The 25,469-nt window shown below is 38.6% G+C and overlaps 1 protein-coding gene across 2 annotated transcripts in view; it reads left to right on the top strand.

Annotated features, from left to right (window-relative positions):
• LOC306867422 (serine/threonine-protein kinase LMTK2-like) overlaps nucleotides 1-25,469 on the top strand; it is a 31,868-nt gene that overhangs the window by 3,377 nt on the left and 3,022 nt on the right. The window contains exons 2-12 of one of the 2 annotated variants that reach the window (XM_079413066.1): nucleotides 8,497-8,624; nucleotides 8,710-8,860; nucleotides 10,575-10,651; nucleotides 11,144-11,262; nucleotides 11,712-11,799; nucleotides 17,879-18,009; nucleotides 20,211-20,295; nucleotides 20,376-20,497; nucleotides 20,918-21,067; nucleotides 21,152-24,029; nucleotides 24,139-24,271. In XM_079413066.1, coding sequence (XP_079269192.1) covers nucleotides 8,497-8,624; nucleotides 8,710-8,860; nucleotides 10,575-10,651; nucleotides 11,144-11,262; nucleotides 11,712-11,799; nucleotides 17,879-18,009; nucleotides 20,211-20,295; nucleotides 20,376-20,497; nucleotides 20,918-21,067; nucleotides 21,152-24,029; nucleotides 24,139-24,271 — 4,062 coding nt within the window. Of the gene's footprint in view, nucleotides 1-8,493; nucleotides 8,625-8,709; nucleotides 8,861-10,574; nucleotides 10,652-11,143; nucleotides 11,263-11,711; nucleotides 11,800-17,878; nucleotides 18,010-20,210; nucleotides 20,296-20,375; nucleotides 20,498-20,917; nucleotides 21,068-21,151; nucleotides 24,030-24,138; nucleotides 24,272-25,469 lie in introns of both variants that reach the window. The other variant, XM_079413065.1, reaches the window with a different exon arrangement.

Raw genomic sequence — 25,469 nt, forward strand, 5'->3', positions numbered from 1 at the left:
CACGTAGCTATCAAGGTCTGCGCAAAAATGTATTATGCATAAGGTTTGTGGATTTATTACAAAATTGGTGCTTTGATGGCTTTAGTTGTGGCGTTGCAGCAGAGATTGTGTTTAGAGTCATAATCCTTGTAATCTTGCAAATGTTGTAGTGTACGAGGTCCTTTTACCATTTGCTGAAGTTCATCCACACAGCATTTTATTTTTAGTACACTGACAGTCAGGCAGTATAGATCTGTGATGCGTGTCGTTAGTTTTGAAACATTAACCCCAAATCATCAATATAGGGCTATATTAGTAAAAGTAATGATAGTTATCATCACAATGATTAAAACGATCTTAATCTTTAAATTTGAAGACCTCATGGCAGGACTTAGGCCCTGTTTACACCCAGCATTAACATCAGTTTTTTTTGTGTGACTAAATCACAAGTTGTCTGCAATGAATACAGGTGTAAATGAAGACTTGTGATCAGATCACTGAAACTACATACTGAAGTATGAAATGCATGTGACCACATTGCATGTGAAGTCTAGCCTAAATGCTGATCTGTCCTGATTTCCTGACCAACCCAGGCTCATTGGCAAAAACGTGCTTCTCCAACCTACATTAGTGCAAAACAAAAACATACTTATACCTAAAATTCACAGCAGTTTCCAGGTGAAATGAACACTCGTGGCAGTAAAATGCCAACATTTTTTATTCCTTTTCATACAAATTATAATGGCAGGGACAGACTATTGTTAAATAAAGGCTTATTTTCTTGTGATACCTTGCATAATATTATGTTATGACCTCGAAACACATTTGCCATTGTGCATGATAGCCTAATATTTTGATGTTTGCATCACAACTACTAGGGCTGGGATGATGCATCGCGAATCGAGAAATGATTCCGCATCGATTCTGAGATTTTTCAGAATGCATTGCAATTCCTCTGGAATCGATTCTGATCTTAGTTTTGAACATCAGATGGCGCTGCAATGCTTTAGAATAGGGCTGAGCGATTAATTGCATTTGCGATAATATCGCGATATGAAAAAACTTGATTTTTCAACCGCAGAGGCTGCGATAACACTCTGTCACGGGACACGCGAGAGTAAAGAGATGTGTTCGACTTGAAGATCGATCGGTGTATGACATCAAAGTATGGCGAGAGAAAGCATAAGGAGATGCTCGCTCTCTTATAGCTCTCGCAGTATTTGATGACACCCAGCGATCGGTCTAGCTGCGCTGCTTCAAGTCAAACACATCTAAGCAATCTTCAGAGGAAGCATCAAGTTGGCACGCTATGTTGCCAAGTCCGCAGTTTGTGGTCTTACATATCATGCAGAATTGACGCGCTACATGTAAATGATGTCCTTTGTTGTATTTTCCTATCAAAATAATGGAGTTCCTTTGGAATTGTTCAGCTTTTAAGAACTGCCGGGTTTTCCGGTAGTGGGCGGGACTAATACGCAAACGGCAATCTCATTGGCTGGCGCTCACCTATTATCCTTCCTGTTTTGATTTCAGCGAATCAGTTTGAGCGAACGCAGGCAACCTGATTAATATTCATGAACCCAGCAGCTCAATAATCGTTTTATATTGTTCTAATTAGTAGTAGAATTCGTAGTAGTTTTATCTTATCAGTATTATTTGTAGTCCCCCCCCCCCCCTTTTTATAGAAACACTAAATGACAAACAATATCTTAAGCACCACCACCAGACCTAAGTTCAGTCAACATGACAAATGTGCATTCATACATGGTTATTCTAATTACTAAAGTTCTATCATCATTTAATGCTAAATTATCATAATATCATATAATGTTTGACTGACTGATGCTAAGTGAAATATAAAAAAAAAGCTGTGCCATTTTCCAAACATAAGCTTTTTATATATATTAGTATATGAACTTTGGGGGAAGTCGTGGCCTAATGGTTAGAGAGTCGGACTCGTAATCGAAAGGTTGCGAGTTCGAGCCCCCGGCCGGCAGGAATTGTAGGTGGGGGGAGGGAATGTCCAGCGCTCTCTCCACCCTCAATACCACGACTGAGGTGCCCTTGAGCAAGGCACCGAACCCCCCAATTGCTCCCCGGGCGCCGCAGCATGGCTGCCCACTGCTCCGGGTGTGTGTTCACGGTGTGTGTGTGTGTGTGTGTGTGCATTTGTTCACTACTCACTGCTGTGTGTGTGTGCACTTGGATGGGTTAAACGCAGAGCACCAATTTCGAGTATGGGTCACCATACTTGACAATACGTCACGACTTTACTTTTACTTTTTTACTTTACTATATCAGATAATTAATATTAGTCTGGCGAGTAAACAAAAAAAAAAATTACAAGCCAATTGAGATTCTATTGCCAAGTAGAGGGTTGATAATATTTACAAAAATCTATTGAATTTGATAGGTGTCTCTCACATTGTCCCACAGAAACATTAAAATAGCGTAGATTGGTGTACAATGTTTTATAATAATAATTTATTCTATTTAGTGACCATTTAATTCATTTAACATATTTAAAATTGGGGGCATCCAAGCTATTTGACATATTTGAACATTTAAAAAAAAAAAGTAACAATAGTTACTTTCCCTGGTAATTAGTTTATTTTATAATGATGTAACTCAGTTACTGTTTGTGAGAAGTAACTAGTAATATAACTAATTACTTTTTAAAGTAACGTGCCCAACACTGCATACTGTACAATGATTTATTACTTGTTTTTGTTGAATAATACAGAATATAAAAAGCTTTCAAAAATAATTGCATATTAAATCGCAATCGCAATATTGATAAAAAAAAAAAATCGCAATTGATTATCTTCGAAAATCGTTCAGCCCTACTTTAGAAACAGCCGTACTCTGCTTGTTTCCAAATCTTTACACACACTTGAACCTAAAGTAATCATTCATGAAATTCGCCAAGTTTGAAGCGAATAACAAGGGTGTTCACAGTGGGCTGTATTTACATTAATCTCACGTCATAAAAGCATTTTGAGCTGAGGTGAAATGACATGACTCGGCCGAACGCACAAGCGCTCTTCAGCGCTCGTCTTCATCAGCATTTGAGTGCGCGGATAAAAACTAGATTAGAGCGCCATCTGCTGTTAAAATCTAGGTACAGTATCGATTCCAGAGGAATCGCGATGCATTCTGAAAATCTCAGAATCGATTCTGCATCGATGTATCGTCCCAGCCCTAATAACTAGCTCCATATGTTTGGGTTTTCTTACATTGTAAACTTGCTCTGTAGCTCACCTGGTACAGCAATGCACTTGGGTAAGAGTCCTGTGAAAGAGCCAAGGCACTCTGTAAAAAAGAGCTCAAGGACTTGAAGTTAGCTAAAATGTTTTGGCTGCTTTAGCAAATGCATTTTTAAGTCGCATGTGCTTTTGTTAACACTGTCGGTTAGATTTAGGGTAGGGTTTAGTGTTGGTGGTACTTTCAGACCCACTCACTTTGAAAGTATCATGAAGCATGCAAGAAGCAACAGAATATCATTTTGCAAAAATGTCGCCACAGGCATGTTTTTCCAATGAGCCTGACAAGTCCTGGATTCCAGTGAAGCTCCGCCTACTTGCCACCCACTCAATGAAACAACATAAATGTCCTGGGATGTGTTGTGAGAATGCCCCTTTCTTTGGTGCACTTCCTCATTCTAGAGAGCATTTGAATGATGCAACTTTCTATACGTCTTCTCACAAGTTCCATCAGTATTTGTTTGTTTGTTTTGCTGGAAATAAAGACTGAGAAGTCTAGATGCACATGCAAACTAATTTGCCAGTTTACACCAGATATGAATGACTCTAAAGCTAACAGAAGCCTCAATAATTGAGTAATTTGTTGGATGATTAGTCTCATCGTGTTGCATCCTTACTTGAAGCCAATACGGCAGTAAGTGGACTGTCTAAAACTCCACCTGGATCTGTCCACACACATGCCAAATCGAGACAACAACACCCTGTCCAATTGGGTCATCTCCACTTCTGTGTGAGCGGACATCACTTCATTATGCAAGAGAGCCGAAATAAGAGCTGACAGCTTGCTGTTTATTGGCCTGAGAAGCAGTTGAATAATTTGTGCTGCTTGCCAAGTCATGATAAACTCATGACTCAGATAAGAAGAACAAACGGGGAGGTGATTGTGCTGCTGCCCACTGCTCGTCACTCATCAGAGGAGCAGGGGTTCAGTCTGACCGCAGTAATGATCAACACATCTCTCAACCCCTCATAACCAATGCAGTTACTGTGCTGGAAGCCTGCCGCCTTTTGCTCTCGCTTGGTTACAGATGCATTGACATTTCGGCCATTCAGTGTTTAATTTTCAAAGCACATGATGCAGCATTGTTATTGATTTTCTCTCAACTTAGGAAATAAGTAATGTAGTGCTTTCGCTCAGGGATGCCACGTTCTGTATGTCTGAAACTGGTGACTTAAATGAGACACCATTTATTATTAATAATTAATACTCCTTTCTGCACAATTGGATGTTTTAAAATTGTATATATTCACACCCTGCAAGGCCTCCCTGTAGTAACTGTAGCTTAAGACAGTTTGTATAATTTGTGTAAGTTTTGTGATCATATTGAAATTAGGACAAAAATCTCCTAAATTTTCATTGTGCATGTATAAGGGGTGCATAATTCTAGTAATTGTGGCATTTGAGATGACTGTAACCAAGAAAGATGGATATCAACAGTTTAACACGTTTGGTGTCAACTGGTTTTCATGAAAGAAATATTAGCAACTGGAGACATATGTCTGAGACTGGTGTCAAAGTGTCAAGATGCATACTTCTGTTTGTGGGTTGATGACATGTAAGCGTGTTCATGATAAAAGGAACATTTTTAAAAGGAAACTTTAAAGCACCAAGTTCTTAGAAATGTTTCAAATTATTAACTCTAAAAATGTGGTGTAATGGTCAAATAATTGTGAGTGTTCCATTATTTGTTTACTTTTTGATAAAATCCATATATGCTTTCATGTCATGCTTTGTCATTTGAAGTAAATTATGATGTCCATTCATTGGACATGTTTTGCAAAATAACATTTTTGGTAAGTCATCACCAGTACCAGATTTTCTGTAGATTACTTAATAAGCTTGCAATAAACGTTTAATGGTCAAAAAATGTGTGTTAGTTCTGGAAGCAACAGTTACATTTAACATCTTGTTTTTTGGCAGGTGGGTGTTCTTTTTTCTACACAATCAGTTGTCACTGATTACTTGGCGTTTGTATTATATTGAACTAACTTGCCTGGCTCTTGTCTCTCGAGGCTGCCTAGCAACAGGTCTCTCATGTACATCCCAGAGCTCTCGGTGTAATTGCAGTGTTAGATCATATTGTCATTTAACTCTGCACTGAAGGGTTCAGGTGTACATTTCAGTCCAAGGGATGTGGCTAGAGGGTAAGGGCACGTTTACACGACAATGATGTGCTAAAAACGGAAAGGTGTTTTGCATTTTCGCATACAGACGACAGCACTGTCAAAACAAGCCCCATTCACACAAATCCACGAAAACGACTAAAAATTCAGTATAATGCATGCCTGACAGTAATTGGTATTGTAAAGAAACAATGTGAACACGTAATACGCATGCACACGACTTCACAAATTTGTATTTATAGTTAACACAGAGACAATAATATTGATTTCAAAACCTTGCACCTTGAAAACCATTCTCAGATGTATGCATTTCAAGACCCCCAAAATAGTGTTGTGTAAATTAATGGCCAAAACACACAAAATGTTTTCAGTTTTTAATTGAAAATGGTGTTGCGCAAATGCCCTTAAAACATATATAATAATTTGCTTACTTGCATCCTTGCTGAATAAAAGTATTAGTTTCTTTAAAAAAAAAAAAAAAACATTCAAAAGAAAACGTAATTGGAATTTATGAGGTTCTCCATAGGATGGGATCGTTATATTTATATCTATATACTTATTGTATTATAAAAATAACAGAGAACAGAGTAAATTGGTGTGGGAAAAGTGCATGATTCGAAACATGACATGCATTATAGTAAGTGCTTCACAATAATAAATAAATCATAAGCACATTTAAAGCGGTTTGTCCCCCTGTCAGATGCATGTGGTATTTAAATGCATTTGAGACCTGCTGTTTTCCTTAATGTATAACTTGCATCTTAAGGTTGTGTCCTTATCTGTAAATCATTGAAATTCTCGCAAATATTTCCATTTTGCATTAAGGCTCATCCTGACAGCTTTCTGTAAATTAGTGCTGTTCAAATGTTTTTGTTTACATGATATATGAGTGTGTACTCTGTATATTTATTTTGTATATATAAATGCACACACATGCATGTATATATTTAAGAAAAAAATTGTTTATACATTTAAAATATTTATATATAATATAAATTAAATTAATATAAATATATACATCAAAATATATACTGTATGTGTGTGTATTTATATATACAAAATAAATCTATGCAGTATACACATGTAAACAAAAACTTTTATTTTGGATGCGATTAATCATTTGACAATTTATCTTGAATATTTTGTACCATAGATGGTTTGTTTTGAGTATATTATTTCATTTTTTTCTCTTTTTTTTGTAAAAAAAATGTTAATTTTAATTTGTATCTATATATTTGTTATTGTAATCTAGCTTTTAATTTAGTTTCATGAGTTTATTTGTTTTTCATTGTTTAGGAGGAGGCTCTAAATAAGCCCTTTGGGTTTTTGGCCTCTCCCTGCACAGTATATGGATTGTATTGTAAATATATATATATATATATATATATATATATATTTTAGTTGGTTTGTTGTGCATTTATTGTATCTATTTACCCTTGTGCGCTACTGTAAATGAACTGCAGTATGAAGAGTGTTTTGCAGCTGGTTGCAGCAGCACTGACATGCTTTTTTTAAAGCCAGAGCCTTTGTTTGTTTAGTAATGCGCTGTTTAATAAAAAATAAAATAAAGCAATTTTATTTTTTGTTTTGTTTTTCTATACCAAAAAGTAACGTGACTTTAAATCCAAGGTAAATATAGTTTAAAATGATTAAGCCATCTTTTCCAAAATCTAATGCCATTGTTGAAGATTAAATCAGGGGAAAATCTCACTCTAATACTCACAAATCAACAAGGGATCAATTGGTTTGAATCTTAAATGGGAGATTATGGCAGAACGAAGGTTTCTGTTGAGCCACGACCCAGTCAACGACCTGTGTACTGCAAACCACCTTTTATGAGTTAGTGTTCAAAATAGCTCTGTCTTTGCTCCTCAAGTTTCATGGCTCTGCAGGATTACTGATGCCACATTTATTACTATTATGGGAGATCATGCCAGCCACTGGTGAAAGATCGGTCTTAGCTTATTATCCATACATACGCCTCCTTGTCAGCTAATTGTGCAAGACAAACTACTGGGTTAGCAACACGCCAAACACGCACAGCCACATGTGACGCTGGAGGCCCAACTCATCTGATCTGAGATCTGTTATTGACCTCTCCTGCCACCAATTATGCTGCCTGCTGTTCTGAACCCCAGAGGGTTGTTTTGTTTTGATGAGAGGAATGGAGAGCGGTGTTAATAGTGCTGTAGTGACAGAACAGGTGCTGAAGCACATCCAGCCTTTCAACACTTGATATCTGAACTGCTGTTAGACTCGTCTAGAGCACAATGTCCTGCAAATGGTTTGCGTGTAGGCCGCATCAGACTCGTCCTATGATCAGTCAAAGAGAGACAAGAATGGAGAAAGTGTGTTTTGTTTGCTGTTAAGGCTTCGCTTTTTCTGCAACAACATGGCAAATCGGAGCGGTGTATTTCTACAGAACACTTCACATCTAGATGAAAAACTCACCCTGCGACTCTTTTTGTCATGCAGCTGTCTGCTGAGCTCTTCATACCATTGGTCTCTAAGTACAAGAAAAATATATTATGAAATTACCTGGATGAGTCATGTTGGAAACTATTGCAAAATGTGTGAACACGCTTCATTTGAATTCTAAACCAACTTGCAAAAATGCTACTAGGGATTTGCAATAAATCAGAATTTAACAAAATTGGGATATGGCTTAATGTGATGCAAATGATAAAAGCTGTGATTTAATTGAATAAATTCATAGTAAATAAACCTAAGCTGCTCTTAGACACTGAAACACTGTTTTAGGAGCTGCACATGTGCAAATGAACACAGTGCCAATCTTATAAAGTCTTATATTGTGCAGCCTTAATTGCTATTTTAAACAACTGTGTCTACATCAGATGTGTGTGTTGTAGTGCGATGTGTCATTACTAAATGGCTCCCATTATAATCAGTTCTTGGTGTTAAGTAGGCTTTTAACCTCTCTTGATGGGAACCTGCTATGTTGTTACTCTAGACACCTAAGCAGATAAGTGTCCTAGAGCAGAGGAATGATTAAATGAGTATGTGGTTTCTCTCATTTTAAATAATCCCGCTTGCTACACAGTTATCTCTCCATTAACGTCCATCCGCTGCGTAACACACTGAGCTTTAATCAGGTGTTTGTGTTCAGCAGAGGCTGCTGGATATGTGGATTTCTCTCTGACCATCTCGCTGCTGTTGTCTCTGGCTGTGTTGGTGGCCCTTGTGGTACTGTTGCTCAACTGTGCTTCCTGCTGCAAAGAGCAAGAGATCAACTTCAAGGTGAGTGAAATAAAGTCAGTTGTTTTGAGCAAGCTCAGTCTGTGAACAGTTCAAGAGTATTCAAATGTGATTTGTAATGTGTCAGGAGTTTGAAGACCACTTTGAGGATGAGGTTGATTTCACGCCCCCAGCGGAGGACACCCCCTCTATGCAGTCGCCTGCGGAAGTTTACACACTCGCTGTTCCACCTGTGCCCCTCCCTGGACCCCCTCAACTCCAGTTACCCCGGATGACAGGTCAGAAACATGCGCCTTGCCCTCTCAGCACATCTGCAAATGCACTCCTTTGCATGGAGTACAAAGTTCAAAGTTTGGGGGTCTGCGAGATGTTTTAATGCGTTTGAAAGAAGTCTCTTATGCTCACTAAGGGTGCAGAAGGCTTCAGAAATCATTCAAATATCCAGATTTGCTGCTCAAGAAACATTATTCTTATTATTATCAATGTTGAAAACAGTTAGGGTTAGGGGTTTGTGGAAAATATTTTTTCAGCATTTTTTGATTAATAGAAAGTTAAAAAAACAGCATTTATTTTAAATATAAATCGTTTGTCGCATTGTAAATGTCTTTGCTATCACGTTTGATCAATTTAATATATCCCTGCTAATTAAAAGTATTAATAAAAAAAAAAAAAATCTTACTGCCTTTAAACTTTTGAATGATACTGTAGATGAATTCGTCTCATGTTTTCAATGTGTGGATCATGAGCCAGAATTGGCTGCAGTTTTGCAACTTTAGTAAACATTCATTCGCCATAATAAAGACGCTACCTTCAAAAATGTTTCAAATGTATATCCATATGACATTGCTGTAGGTGTGCTTGAGCAATTGATATGTGCTGTAGTGTGACATAACCTGATTTTTATTTTATAAGCATATTACTTAAGAAATTAGAATTGAGTTTTCCTAAAATCACCTCTAAAACCAACAAGATTTTGTCTTCTTTTTTTTTTTTTTTTAAATCCTTGGAGATAAAAAACTATCAAAAATCATTGTACACTACTACCTGTCAAAAGCTTTTGAACAGTCAGATTTTGAAATATTTGTACTTTTTAAAATAACTTTTCTATTTGAATATTTTTTCAAATGTAATTTATTCCTGTGATTTCAAATCTGAGATTACTCCAGTCACATGATCCTTCGGAAATCATTCTAATATTCTGATTTGCGGCTCAAAAACATTTATTATTATTATTATGTTGATAACAACTGAGTAGTTTTTTTTTTCAGGTTTCTTTGATGAATAGAAAGTTTAGAAGAACAGCATTTATCTGAAATAGAAATCTTTTGTAACATTATAAATGTCTTTATCATCACTTTTGAGCAATTTAAAGCATCCTTGCTAAATAAAAGTATTAATTTGTATAATTTCTCTCCCCCCCAAAATTTTTTTTTCTGAATCCAAGCTATTGAATGGTATAGTGTATAATGCAACAAAAGCTTTTTATTTCAGATAAATGCTGATCTTTCTATTCATTAAAGAACCCTGAAAAAATGTACTCAACTGTTTTAAATGTTGATAATAAGGTTTTTTGAGCAGCAAATCAGCATATCAAATAGTAAGAGTAAACATCAGTGATCTCAAGAGTTAATGTCAGCTGGTGACTGTGTTGTGGCGTCGCGTATTTTTCAGGCAGATCATGAGGCAAATAAACACTGCGCTGCATTAAACCAGCCTAAATTGACTTGTGTAACACACAATGCTGAAGTCTTTACATTTACGGAATAAAGTAGATTAACTGTTTTCAAAATACTTCTGAAAAAATAAAACCGTATTGTGATGAATAAAGGGTCTGCCTTACATAACAGCATTTGACTTTGTTCTTACATTGATTTTGAGCGTTGTATTCAGAGTAGCTGAAGCATTACAGTGACTTTTTCCTTTTCTTTGCATTTGGTGTTTATTTGGTGGCATTAATCCATCTCTATGTTTGTCTGATTTTTGTTTTTTTAGATGTCTCATCAGGTCCTCGTGTGGCACGACACACTCTCAGTTACATTCAGGAGATTGGGAATGGCTGGTTTGGAAAGGTAAGCTCGTCTTCCTGTATTTACACAGTACACTGAAAGTGTGAAGGTGTATTGGTAGACTTTAGTCTTGTTACATACATTGTGTGAAAGCAGAGCAGTGACTTCTGAAGTATTTGTCAAGGACAAATGTACAATTTCTCCTGAGGAATCATCTTAAATAATCACATCTCGTGATCTTGTTGGTACTTGCTTTCATCTCTATGCCGAGGGCCCTCAGGGGCAAGAGTTTGACGTGTACGAGGGAGCATTATATGGCACTCAAGCGGTCCTCCCACAGCCTGTGTGTGGATGTGTTTACCGAGATTAAGACTTAAGGGAAAACCTTGTTTCCTGATGCTTTTTCCTGCCTAGCTGAGCCATGGGAACATGCTCATCTGAGCCACCTGCTGCGCTGTGATACACCTAACAGGCCTCGTTTGCCAGAAGGACTCGGTTCCTTTCTGAATCACTTGGATCGGCCCATTATGAAAGTAATTTCTCTGTTTCTGACAGGTTCTGCTCAGTGAGATCTACGTGGACCCCGGAGTCGCCCGAGCGGTTGTCAAAGAGCTGAAGGCCAATGCCAGCTCCAAAGAGCAGAATGAGTTCCTGCAGCAAGGAGACCCATACAGGTGATACAGTTGTGATAGCTGGGAAGTTTTGATCTACTGTAAGCACGTCAACTTTGAAACCAAATAATGTAGGGCAGGACTTGAGTTTATCCGTTGGGATTTGGTTGGCTTGTGACTGGGTGGCACTCGCATCACATCTAGACTGAGAACATCATAGACATGGGCTCTTTTTTGACTTGAGGTGGATCACAACCCACCCAGCACTCCAAACGTAACCATCCTACCACTTATATTTTGTTTAGAAAATGAGAAAAAAATAAAAACATTTACACTTACAAAAACGTTTAACACTTGGCTACGTAAGCAGAAAATAATTTCTGGTGGAGATCATTTTTTTCATTTTTAATGGTGTATTTAAAGCTATTATATATAATGTATAAACATTATTACGGTGAGCAGAAATCTGTTATATATGGCTAGAATGTTTTTCATTAATTGCGTGTTTACAGGGTTCTTCAGCATCCGAATATACTCCAGTGTCTTGGTCAGTGTGTGGAGGCCATCCCTTTCCTGCTTGTTTTTGAGTACTGTGAACTGGTAAGTTATTGATTTGTGTGATCTGATTTTTATAAAATATATATTTTTTCAAATGTAATTTATTCCTGTAATGTACAGCTGAATTTTCAGCATCATTACTCCAGTTTTCCGTTTCTCATGATTCTTCAGAATCATTCTAATATGCCGATTTGATGCTCAAGAAACATTTCTTATTATTATCATTAGCTACTTTTCCATTACCCTTCAAATTGCGCAAATTGAAATTGTGATTTGAAATTACGCTGTTAAGTTTTTACGCTCGCATGAGGTGGTTTTTCAGGCAATTCGAAAAAGGAATGTTTTTGGAACAGGTTTATTTTTCGCATTAACAGGCCACCTGGCATACGTAAAGTCACACGATCATTGTTTAATGTACTATAACCTCCAAGAAACACCTCATACATGGCTGCTCTCAAGTATAAAGGGCTTTCCTTGGCTTGTGTTTATACCAGCTGCGCCACGGCACGTTTCAGAAGCGGCTCTCCACGCTGCTTCGCTAAATATAGAAGCATGCGTCTCTTTCGAGTAAAAAATAATGGCTAGTGCGGTGGCTGCAATATACGTAAACTTGACAACATCCGTCGGCATTGACTTATCGCGAGAGGAAAAAAACGTTTACGTTTTAGTCGCATAACATCGGTTAATGGAAACGCCGTGAATTCGCAATAGGTTTTTAACGTTTTGCGCAGATCTGTAATAGAAACCCGGCTAATGTTGAAAACAGTTGTGCTACTTAACATTTTTGTGGAAACCGTGCTACATTTTTACAGGAATCTTTGAATCGAAAGTTCAAAAGAACACAGTTTATTTGAAATAGATATCTTTTGTTACATTATAAATGTCTTTACTGTTTTTTTTTGTTACTGACCTCAACTCAACGGTAGTATATACAGTATATTCTCTGATTTAAATTACTGCTGCCTTCAAGCTCTCCAAGGAAGTTCCTACATGGTTCATATTAGCAATTTTGGGTTGCTTTGTCTCTTCAAGATTAAGAGAGGAAGCTAGTGCATACAAATTAACAGAGATTTTACAAGAGACTCTTGCAAACCGTATTTTTGACATATGAGTCCGAAATTATTGTATGCGTTTTTTTCGTATTCGTCATCCTTTCCTATCAAAATGCTTGCTACAGATGCGAAAACGCAAAAAATCCAACCAAAATTTATTTTGGAGGCAGTGTGTAAAGCATAATTGACACAACATGAGGTCGTATATATTTTTTAACGTGTGAAAATTTCGGACGATAATTTTGGAATCGGTGTGCAAAGACCTTAATAGTACAACTTTTCAAATGTATTTCTGTAATGTCTTAAAGCTGACATGTTTAATTTCTTTGCTTGCTTTGCCATCTGTTGCATCTGTTCTGACTCTGTTGTACCAGTGAAAACAGATATATGAGGAAAGCGGATAAGCAGATGCTAGTCCTTTAGCTTTAGATGGAATACAGAATACAGTGTATTACGTGTTTATGGCATCAGTAAAATCCTTAGTGCTTTTCATGACCTCATTGTGTTTGGCACTCATTGTTCATGTTTTATTTTGTTCAGTGATATATCAGATACTTGAAAACATCTGTTTTTAATTCTTCAGCATCTTGTCTAGCGCTCTAGATCATCTTGTCTTGCGCTCTTGTAAGCAGCTGAATTGGTCGTCGTGGAATCTTGTTTCACAGCCACACGGCATCTCAAATTCTTACTGGACAAGTCTGATGAAAGCACAGATACTCCTGCGTACCTCACTACTTCATTTGTTCCCAGCACCTTAATTAGGCCAGCATCCGTCATAAGTTACACAGCCAGTGTCTGTCAGTGGGCTGCTTCTTGCCCTTTGATTTATTTTCTGTTTTTCTTGATCTATTTCGGGTGTGCTGCTTGTGCCTGAGAAGGATATGAGCCATGTAACTGCATGCAGTAGGTAGCTCTCCGATTCCCTCATATCCCAATAAAGCAACAGGGTTCTTTTACTGACACGGTCACTCTCATCTTGCTGCGTTGGTGCATTTTATCACCATGCTGCAAAAGATACTAAGAACTACTAGAATATGATTGTGAAAATGATTTTCCAGTTAATTTTGCTGGTAAATTTACAAACAAATTTTTTATTTTGTGCATGTGAGTAATAAAAAAAAAAGTAAATAAAGATATTGAAACATGCCTCAAAAAAATCTATATTCTTATTCTGAAGATGTCTTTGCATGTAGTTTGTTATTTTAGTATCAATGAGATACTATTGTAGTTTTTATTTTGTATTTTTTTTTTCTCATTTTAATTTGAAGAAGTTTTAGTAATTTTCGTGCTGTTTGTCATTTTTTTTTTATTATTATTTTAGTATTAGTAGTAGTTTTGGTAGAAGTTAAACAAAATGAAAATGAGAGAGGTTTTCTTGGGAAATAGTTGAATTTTAAAAAAGTTTATTTTATTTCAGTTAACATTTGTGCTATTTCAAGTAACAAAAACTTTATGGTTTTAGTTAACTATAATATCTCTGCATTGTTACATATTAATACTAAAGTGTTGCAATAAAGACACTGTGTGCTTGTAAGTCTCAAATGTGCTAGTGCAAAGTGAAACAAACAAAAAACACATGTCATCATCTAACGACTTCCTTGCCAGTGGTTTTACGCACATGTTGACCACAAAGATGGAGTCTTGTTACTGTCTGTTAATCTGCAGAAGCATAATAACAACACTGTATGAGACATGCCAGTGTTTGCACAAACTAACTAAACCATCTGAGACAATATTCTCTAATTCCTTTCAGTTTCTGCTGAGGTTGACTCCGCTCTCGCTCTGTAATTAGTTGGCTGTGTGTTAATCCCACAGCGGTAGTGGTTAGGAACATTCTGCACACCTGACCTGTTGTTAGGAACAGTGTCTGTGGTCTGGGATCCTCTGGGCCTGAGCAGGTGGATGGCTTCGAGCCATACCGCCCGTCTCCAGAGACCGAGAATAAACTCACTGCAGCCCACTGTTGCGTAATGCAGTCTGGGCCTTTTCCTTAGCTGGTGTTATGGCTCGGGTTTCGACCCAAGCCATTTCTTCCCGAGTGTAGCTTCACACGAACCTAGTGGCTAAGACATAGAGCTGTTTAGTTGTATGGTCCTACAAAATCCCGTCTAAGAAGAATAACAGAGAAGCTTGGGCATTTTAAAGACCGCTGTTCACTGCACAGTTCTGGCCTCGATTCATCCCAGACCAGTTTGAGTGGGATGAGTATTCATATTGAGAGGTTTGGTTGAGGTAGTCAGTGGTTGTGTTCAGAATAGCATACTACTTGTATTATTGTTTTATTTACTGTGGACAGTGTGCAGTTTTCTGGATGTTTGACCTACTATGTTTGCCAAAATCTGCAGTATATACCCAAATCAGAATTCAGTGTTTTCAACCACATTTTCTCTCTCAAGCCTCAAATTTCTGTCTCTTTCTTGACTCAGATTGGCAAAAATAACAATATTTCCAAGATAAATGGATCCCATGCGGCTAAGTAAACGACTTAATCGGGTCATGTGACCAGCGTTGGTCTTTAAAATGTTATTTGGTTGCATAATGTTTACAGTTTCACGAACACTACCATTCAAATGTTTGGGGTCAGTAAAAGTTTGCAATATGTTTAAACAAGGCTGCATTTATTTGATCAAAATACAGTAAAAGCAGTAATATTATGAATAGTAATATTACAAAAAACTTTTATTTTTAATACATTTTCAGTGTCACATGATCATTCAGAAATCATTCTAATATGCTGATTTGCTGCACAAGAAACTTTTTTTTTTTCACGTTCTTATAATGATCTATGGTGCTGCTTAATGGTTTTGTGGAAACCATGATGCATTTAATTAACAGGATTCTTTAATGAATAGTAAGTTCAAAAGAACAGCATTTATTTAAAATGGAAATCTTTACTGTCTCTACTGATCAATTTAGTGCTTCCTTACTGAATAAAAGTATTAGTTTCTTTTACAAAACTCTTACCAACCCTAAACTTTTGAAGAGTAATGTATTTATACAAGTATGCAGTAAGAAGCACGCTAGTATTCCATTCTGAACATACTGCACCATCTCTCCTAATGAGAGTCAGCTGCTGGTCTACTCAGTTTGTAAGGTGCAGAGGAGGAAGTTCTTTTTTTAACACTGTATGTCCCATCACTGTGATTTTCATATTTTCCCTGGTATTAAAATATATGCTCAACATGTCACTCTTCCGAGGTGTAGGGAAGCGCATTTGGAAGGCTGATTTTCTTTGTGTATCGCTGGTAACCACTGGTAACCCTGACACAGTGCATTTAAGAGAGAAATATAGCTGCAGGGTGCAATTGGAGCTGGTTTGCAGAATGCCAGTTGCTCTCTGATTGAGTGACAGTCTCTCCTGTAAAGGCTTTCTTTAGGGAGCTGCACTAAGTGTATGCGTGTTTATGTGTTTAAAGGCAGACCAAGCCCCTGGTAAGATTTACTGAGATCTAAAAGTAATTGTATGTTTCTCAGTGCTGTGCACTTGAAATGACATTTAGAAAAAAAAATTAAATAAATGTATCAGTATTATCCGTAAGCCATATATCACCCAAAATCAAAAGAAAGAAATCAATAGTTGCTTGCTTTGTTTCACGATCATCCCTAAAAATTTGTTTTATTTTGTTGTTGTTTTTTCCTGAATTTAATGGTAATCACCAATGAGAATAATGGGAATTACAAAGAAATGTTAAAATACAAAAATAATAATGTTGTCATATCACATGTGCAAAAATCTTAATCGTACTAAAAATAGGCATCAATTTCATTTGGCAAAATATAATTTTTAGTTTTTTTCCTCTTTGGATTTTTAGAAAATTTGCCTCCTTTTGGGTGAATGTTTAGTAACTCAGACACGCTTTCAATCATGTCATCATCATGGAGTGGTCATAACCAAAGGGGCATCATTTTTTAAAAAGGATAGATGAAAGGCAAAACAGTTTACTTATGTTCTGTGCAAACAAAGCTCCATTACCAGCTTGCTTGCTTTACAGGTTGGCTGATTTCACAGAAAGTTAATCATATATTACATGGCTGCCAGCTGTACCGCTCTTTCTCCCGCAGCATTCCAAAGGGAGTACTTTGCTCTGTGTCGCTAGGAGTCGGAGATATTAGGATCCTCTCGAGAACAGTGTCTGCGTCCTCTGCGACTTGTGTAATAATTCTCAGTCGTTGAGCGAGTAGATTTAAATTGTGGAAATGGTCGAATGATTCATCAGACTAATAATACATATCTGTTTATTGACCTATGGCTATTGGCTGAGGCTGAGTGTGTAGTTATATTAAACAATTTTATCAATGAAACAAAACTGCAAGTAAAACGAAACAAAATAAAGCAAATCAAAGCAAAAAACAAACAAAAAACGCCAAAACAAAAAACAGATCAAAGCACAGCAAAGAAAAGCAAGGAAGAAAAAAAAAAACGAATCAAAGCAAAACAAACAAAATAAAGCAAAGCACAGCAACAAAACAAAACAAGGAGAAAAAAATAAATAAAGCAAAACAAAAAGGGAAGAAAAGGCAAAAAACAAAACAGAACAAATTAAATCAAGTGAGTGACTTTTTAAAAACACCACTAACAGCATAACATTTACTGGACACTCCAGCTTACTTTTCTGCCACTTTTTATAAAATGCACTTTTCTCCCAGAGTTAAACTGGCCTGTAGTCTTTGGCCCAGAAACCCAACAGAGCTGAACAGCCCTGATTTTACCGCACTGTCTTACTGCTGCTTTTTTATTTTTAAATTACCGTGACAGCATATAGTAGGCTTTATTAAACCACCTTTTCCTTATTTGGTCTAGATGCCCGTGCAGCATAGCAGCATCTGTACAGAAAGAGAATACTGCCCCTCTGTGGCTGCCACCCCAAGTTACCTTTCACACACTGGCTGAAAATATAGTCTAGGATTAATTACCTTCAAACAAACTTGATCATTTCAATCTGAGTGATGTGATATCTGCTTCCCAAGATGCTTATATTCAGCAGATTGTTTGAATCTGTGGTCATTAAATGTAGTTGGGTCATGAATGTCCTGTAACTCTTGCCCTTGTGTTTGTGTTCTGTGTCTAGGGGGACCTGAAGAGTTATGTTTCTCAGCATGAATGGCTGTACAGGAATGGAGAACTGCTACAGCTGCAGAAAATGGCCTGCGAGATCGCTGCTGGGGTCACCCACATGCACAAGCACAACTTTCTGCACAGGTTAACCATGCAAAATGACCTTCACTTCAATTTACATCTCAAAGATGCACATACATTACATTTCCAATTAATTTCTCATTGGTTTGAGATTGCTTAACCTTTATGCAAACATCACACAAGCGTGTTTAAAGCTACTCATGGCATCAATCCGAATGCGTCCGTTGCAGCTGCACGTGTGTGTTTTTGTCCAGCCTCTCTGCCTCTGCACTGGCTGGCCTCTTTTTTTCCAAAAAAGGCCACGGCGCTGTGAAAGGCAACGTTGCACTTTCATTCTTCCCCTTCCAGTCTTGTGGAGGAAGGCTGAGTTATCTAGGGTGTCTTGCCATGCTGAGCACGTCTGTACCCTCCCGCATGCTCAGAATATGCTGAAAGGTGTCTGATTGCACAGCTCCCCTGGATTATGGGGTGTTGGCTGTCCACTGCCGCTGGGATATGATGATTCTGCGGTTTGAGCGTAAGAGGATCCCCCCGAATGGGGCGCAGGGGGTGGGCAGGGTTATCTGGCCTACAACTCCAAAGGAGGCATGGAGATTCCATGCTGTTGTTGTGGCTATCATGAAAATAGTTGGGCTCCTAGATTTGTGGTTTTAAAGTTGCTTTACTGCAAATCGCTGTTTGACACTCCCACTGTGGGCATCTACATGAGCTGGTTTAGATGTCTGGAATGGCGCAAACCCCAAAGAGCAGTGACATCTTGGGAAATGGAGCCTTTTTAGCCAATTGCATGTGCAAATGCGACTTTTTTTAGATTGCTTATGTGCCTGAATTGCCGCTGAACCCTCATTGGTCAATTTGTGGGGTCTGAGCATCAGAGGAGAACCAAAGGAGCCATTTTGTTTTTGCTGAGATATTTGTAATTTTATGATTGAAGTAAATGGGCATCAAAACAGTAAAGTTCAGACTCTTGGTGGAGTGACCCCAAATCTCACCCTCTATTCAGGTAAGTGCACACCCACATCAGGTGGCGCTATAATAAGAACGTTTCACTAATAACTCCAGAACTGATAACTAATAACTCTTCACTAATAAAGTTTTAGTTATGAAAAATAACCCTGTGAATTTTCCATGTATAGCCAAAAGCACAGCTCCCGCTTCTCAGTGACCCGCCAACACTACTGTATTTGCCCCTTTTGCCAAGGCCAGAGTGTAGTGTCTAAAATATCTGTCAATTTATCTTGCAGTGGTTTCAGTGACCATGACAGTAGTCCTGTGCTGTGTGAGCACACCGCTAGTGTCAGCGGTTTCCCGAGAGAGGGTGTAAAAGAGACACTGCTCAGAAAAGTTGGGCAAAGCTGAAATCAGAGCTGGCGTGTTCAAGAGCTCAGTCTGAATGAGACACCATATGTCCTCCCATCCCACTTACTGCCTCAGTGGGCATATCGTTCCCCTTTGGGAACAATGTTCTGGTGTTGTGCGAGTGGGTCAGGAAAAGCTCCAGCATCAGTGTTTTTGTTGCCCTGCCAAGCAGGGCTCAACAAGTAACCTGCAGCTCAGATTTGCACTTGTCCTGCCAGGATTTTCACTGACCTCACCAGAAAAAAATAAATAAAATAAAAATAAAATAAAAAAATTCAAATGAAGCAACATGGACACTTCTGCTAGTCTGTTCACAAGTAACCTTTGGGTCAAACCACACTGCAAAACACACTCACTCTTTACCTCTGGCATGGCGTTAGGAAAAACAAACAGACTCACTCATGACTTAATTATGTGTCCACACTGTCAGTATGCACTTATACTAATTGGACACATAGTGGATAGAGACAATGACAACTTTGCAGTGGGTTTGTAGCCGGTCATTAGCTCAAAGCCGATTTAAAAAGGCCGTCGACTTGCAAATCATATTTTAGTTAGGAGTGATGATTTAAGCTAGTTGTAAATAGGAGAAAAAAATCTGGATCTCAGGCGTTCTTGCAAAAATTTACATGCCACCTATTGTATCTTGTGGCATTGGTTCCCAATCACAAACAGGACATTAAATGCATGTTATTGATTTTGTGAATGATCAATCCATAAATTGACCTTATAAATTATTCAAATTTTTATTAAATGCTTCATTTAAATCATCACCACTTTAATAAGATATATATGTTATTTTAATATTGGTAATGTAGACATTATAGTCGATACATCACAATATGAGAGAACCAATTTAAATGTGAATATGTTTTTTAAAGTCATGCTCCTATCTTCCTTCACAGTGATTTGGCTTTGAGGAACTGCTATCTCACTACAGATCTGACTGTCAAAGTTGGAGATTATGGCATTGGCCCTTCGAGTTTTAAGGTAAAGCTTGAAAAGGCACGATCAGTTAATTTTTTATATAAATTTATATTGCAACAATATTGTTTCTTTGTCCTTGCCAGGAGGATTACATCACCACAGAGGACGACCAATGTGTAGCACTGCGCTGGCTTGCCCCAGAGCTGACTGGTGAGCTGCATGGGGGTGTGATCACTTCAGAACAGACTAAACCCAGCAACGTTTGGTACGTAACTCAAAATCATAGTTAACCTATGCTTAGTTGGGTAACAGGATGCACTTTTGCAGTCTTGTGTCTTTTGAATTGAAAAAAAAAAAAATGTGTAAAGAGAAAAGATAGTAGTAAAACAATAGTAATGTTGTGCCGTCTCACAGCAGTCGGAAGATCAGAGCCCTCGGAAAGTGAGCTCCCGCTACACTTGGGTAAATGCAGGGTCATTTTTAAAGGTCTTTGACTCTTATAGCATCTTTGAATCACTCAGACTGCCCAAATGATGGCTTGTATGTCAGCCAGCTGGTCTTATTATAGACATACCCCTTTTTTATGTTTGTTGATGATAGATATTAGATTTTCAAAGTTTTGTTTTTGGACAATTTACTTTTTATATGCTATAGATTTAGAGCTAATGCAATTGAATATTTCCAGGGCATTGGGTGTGACATTGTGGGAGCTGTTTGAGGGTGCAAAGCAGCCATATCCTCACCTTTCAGATAGAGAAGTGCTCCACCATGTGCTCAAGGATCAACAAGTCAGACTTCTCAAGCCACAGTTGGACTTACCATACTCAGAAAGATGGTTAGTTCTTCACAGATGCCTGCTTTTTATAAACAACATCAGTTTCTCTGTAGAAAATTATTAACACCATGCTTTGGTCTACAGGTATGAGGTTCTACAGTTTTGTTGGCTGCCGACAGACAAGAGGGCCACTGCTGAAGAGGTCCACCGCCTGCTCACTTACCTCCGTATGCAGGGTCAGAAAGATGTGGAGGATGACTTCGAGCAGCGCTGGAGCTCTCTCAAACCCAATCCCACCACTCGTCAAGCCACCGTCAGTCATTCCTCTTTCCCCATCCTGGAGCAGTTTGATGACGGCCGAGAACCAGACGAGGTGCTCACAGTCACCGAAACGAGTCGCGGGTTGAGTTTTGAATATGTGTGGGAGGCAGCCAAACATGACCACTATGACAGCCACAATCGCTCTGCCTTGGACACTACTTTGAATTACCACAGTATGTTCTTTCCAGTGCCACGGCAAGATATTCAGGCTCATTTCCCTGACACTATAGCACAAGCAGAAAATGGCAGAGTCCCGGAAACCTTGCCAGTGTTTGATGCACACAAAGCATCCTCTGGAAATGACTACTTTATTAAGTTGGAGGAGCTAGATGAGAGTGAAATTGGCATGGGGGAAAGTCAGGGTGCTGAAGGTACCAATGGTTCAGAGCAGCATCAGTATGTAGTCTTACAGGACGTCCGATTGGATGAATCCAGTACGGATGCTGAGTTCTTCCATCAGAGCATTGACTCAAAAGACTCTTTCCTTCAGGACAGCCACATATGGTCCTCAAGTGAACATGAGAGCCCTTACCATACCAACATTTTCAGTGAGGGTGATGCAAAACTGGAAGATTCTCATTCATTCACAGGAGGTTTTATGGAGCTCCCGGAGATGAATGTACCGAAGAGGGAGTCTGATGGTGAAGACAATGGGAAAGAGGCAAGTGACAGTTTTCAGATAGTTTCAACCCCTTCTTATTTAGGGGTTGGACCAGAAGCCATTCATCTGGAGGTCTCTGATCAGGAGAGCTCAGATGTAATGAAGCTTCTTAACACGGAGAAACTGGCTGAAAACTTCTTATTTCTTAAAGATAACAGCCTATTGAAGGACAAATCACAGTCAGAATCAAAAAATATCCAGGAGACCATGAGCTCCATCATTGAGACCGATGTCTCAGATAATGTAAACCTCACAGGTGAGTCTTTGAAATCAGCTGGGAATTCTGTGCAGCTTAAGGATGAATTCTTGGACCTAGTCAGCCCGATTTTAGATGATTTTCTGTCGCCTTTGAAAGGAAAAGAAACAATGGTGCCTTTTGATATATTAGTAACAGGACAAACCTGTAGCAACCACCTGCCAGACACAAATGACTCTTTGCGTTCTCCAAAATCTGGGAACTACTCCTCTTCTGATTCTACCTCTGAGAGTGTTGAGGTCATTGTTGACAGTTCATCTGATAGTCATCAGTCCCTTGAAAGTGTCACTACAGATACACAACATATGTGCATAGATGCCAAATCCCCCAGTCTTGAAGAAAGCTTCGGAGCCTCAAAGCAGAATGAGCAGCATCGAGGAATCAGCGACGCAGCTGAGCTTAGCTTTACAACTTCACCTGTTGGTGAGTGTACAGAAGGTGGCCTCACTGAAGGTCTAACAAGTAGCGACTCAATGAGTGATATAATAGAGCTGGACAAGAAGACGGCCAATGATATTCCACCATCAGAAGCCATCGCTCAAGTTCAAGAAACTTTATTGGACAACCATGTAACTCAGGACATGTCCTCACTGTTGGTTTCAGACGCCTGTCTTGACCAAATAAGTCAGGACAGCCTTCTTGATGATAGCACCTCTTCCACACTTCCAACCATTGAGAATTCTGCTGAAACGCCAGATTCATTTGATTCTTTGGATGTGGTGCATGGACAGTCTTTGGAAATGCCTATTAATAAGCTTCAACCCCCATACAAAGCAGCTGACAGTGGGTATGAAACGGAAAACCTGGAGTCACCGGAGTGGAACTCTCAAACAGACTTGAGGGATTCCTCTGAAGAAAATGAGTCAAGAAGTGCCATGGAGCCTGTGGCACTGGTTCCACCAGAAATTGTCATTTCTGACGTGGACACTGTACCTGATGTTCAGGTGAATGGTGGTAGAGTTGATCACCAACAAGATCCTGGTGAAGTTCCCTTTGGTGGAAACTACCGAGACTCTGCTTACTTCTCAGACAATGAGGAACTGGATAAGAAGAGTGATGACATCAGTGGAAGCGCCCCTGGAGATGCTTCATTTTGGCTCCAGAGTAATCGAGAAGCTGGCGAAAGTCAAGAAACCGAAGCTGTTGAGGAGCATTTGGTGTCTGAGACTTCCCCTGAACCTGCAGGTCCTACTTTAGAATCAACTGAGGGCGAAGTCCAGGCTACAAGGACTATATTGCCTGAGTTGGTTCTCACCACTGAGGAAGACTGGAGTCAGGAAAAACCATTGACTGTTGATGACTCTGACCAAACACATTCCCATGCAGCCCCAGAACATGCAGCAACATCCACTACCTCAATGCAGCCCTCAACAGACATGGTCATGGTTCATGCAAAACTAACCAGAACGTATGCTGGGGAGATAACAAAGAAGAAGGAGCCAGATATGGAGGGGAGATACTTGGGCAAGCTCGATGGAGCCTCACTGGAATTTGGCACCGAGGATGGGATGGATGCTGATGAAGAAGATGAGAACAGCGATGAATCGGATGAGGATATGCGTGCCTACCGATTACACAGCTCTAGCTCTGAGTGCAGTGAGGATGACGTTGTGCACCCGGTACCTGTTATCATCTCGGACGACAGCAGTTCCCTCAACCTCAAAAGCCTGCTGAAACCTAAATCTCTTCAGACTGCTAAAGCAACATCAGAAGAGGGCAGCAATGGAGATAATAGACGCGGAGTGTCATTCTTTGACGATGTCACCCTCTACCTTTTTGACCAGGTCTGATATTTTCCTTTTGTTTTTTTTACTAATTTGTTTAAATACAGCTTGATTGTTTTTGAAGAGTCTTTTCTTTTACACCTGATTACCTGTTTTTTCTACCAAACAGGAAACCCCAACAAAGGAACTTGGTGAGCATACTCTTGACCCTAGTAGTCAATTGTCTGATTTCAGCAGTCCAGCGGCCTCCTCCAGCTACTTTAACAGATTTACCAACTCTGAGAGCTCCACTGATGAAGAAGGTAATGACTCTGCTCATTTCTTTCTTGACTGTTTATGGGTATGTTTACATAACAACGATTGTACTAAAAACGGAAAAGTTTTTCCTTTGCATTTTTGAAAAGTTTCACTTGCAGACAACAATGTTGTCAAGAAAAGCTATGATTCATGATGTCACTTTGTAAAGAAACACTACTCACCTGCGCACTTATGCTTTCCTATATACTAAACACGTAAATAACAGGGTTTCTGCTGGTCCTAAAAAAGTCTTTAGTTGTTCAAAATTTAAGGCCCTAAAAAGTCTTAAATTACTTAATTATGATTTCAAGAGGGACCTGACTGCCTTCAGAAAAGTATCAATGTCATTTTAATTTAATTTTGCTTGCGTATAATGCCAGACAAAGTACCGTTTATTAGTGTAGCACTGCTTTGTGTCCATATTATTTCTGCTGTTCCAACAACTTCACCTACTGGCAGAGAATGATGGTGGTGGGGTGGTGATGGCGCAGTGGATAAGACACATACCTTTGGTGTGAGAGACCCGGGTTCGAATCCACTGTGAGACACCAATGTGTCCCTGAGCAAGACACTTAACCCCTAGTTGCTCCAGAGGCGTGCGACCTCTGACATATATAGCAATTCTAAGTCGCTTTGGATAAAAGCGTCAGCTAAATGAATGAATGTAAAAAAAAAAAAAAAAAAATGATTGAGCGTGTATTTTCAATAAGCCCGTCAAAAACACCCTGACTGTTTTTGTTCAGACCAGTGTAAAAATCGACCCATTTTTATGCAGCAAACACAGTGAACTGGCAAATTGACAGGAATCTGATGCTAATGCTTTATAATAATCTAAACAATATGAAATGTATTGATGTTTTAAATTAATTCACTAATTGATACATTTGACTCATACCTTTTCTTAAAAAATAGTTGAAATGTTAAATTAATAATTTTATTACATTTGTTTTTGTGAAAACCTGTATTTAATTGTAAATCATCATTTTATGGATTAATATGTTACCGTAGACATTGCCCTACTTTGCTCATATGGTATTTGTAAAAACTTTCAAACTTGCCCTTTTTTTCTAGTTTTCAAATGTTTGTTTTTTTTCAGGCCCCCAAAACACTGTTGTTGCATAATTGAAAAGGTGTAGTTGTCCATTTTTAAGTTAAAAACAGTTTTGTGTAAATTGCCCCTACGTCAGTGTTGCCCAACTGTTG

This window comes from Barbus barbus, assembly GCF_936440315.1.
Source record: "Barbus barbus genome assembly, chromosome: 4".
Taxonomy (NCBI): domain Eukaryota; kingdom Metazoa; phylum Chordata; class Actinopteri; order Cypriniformes; family Cyprinidae; genus Barbus; species Barbus barbus.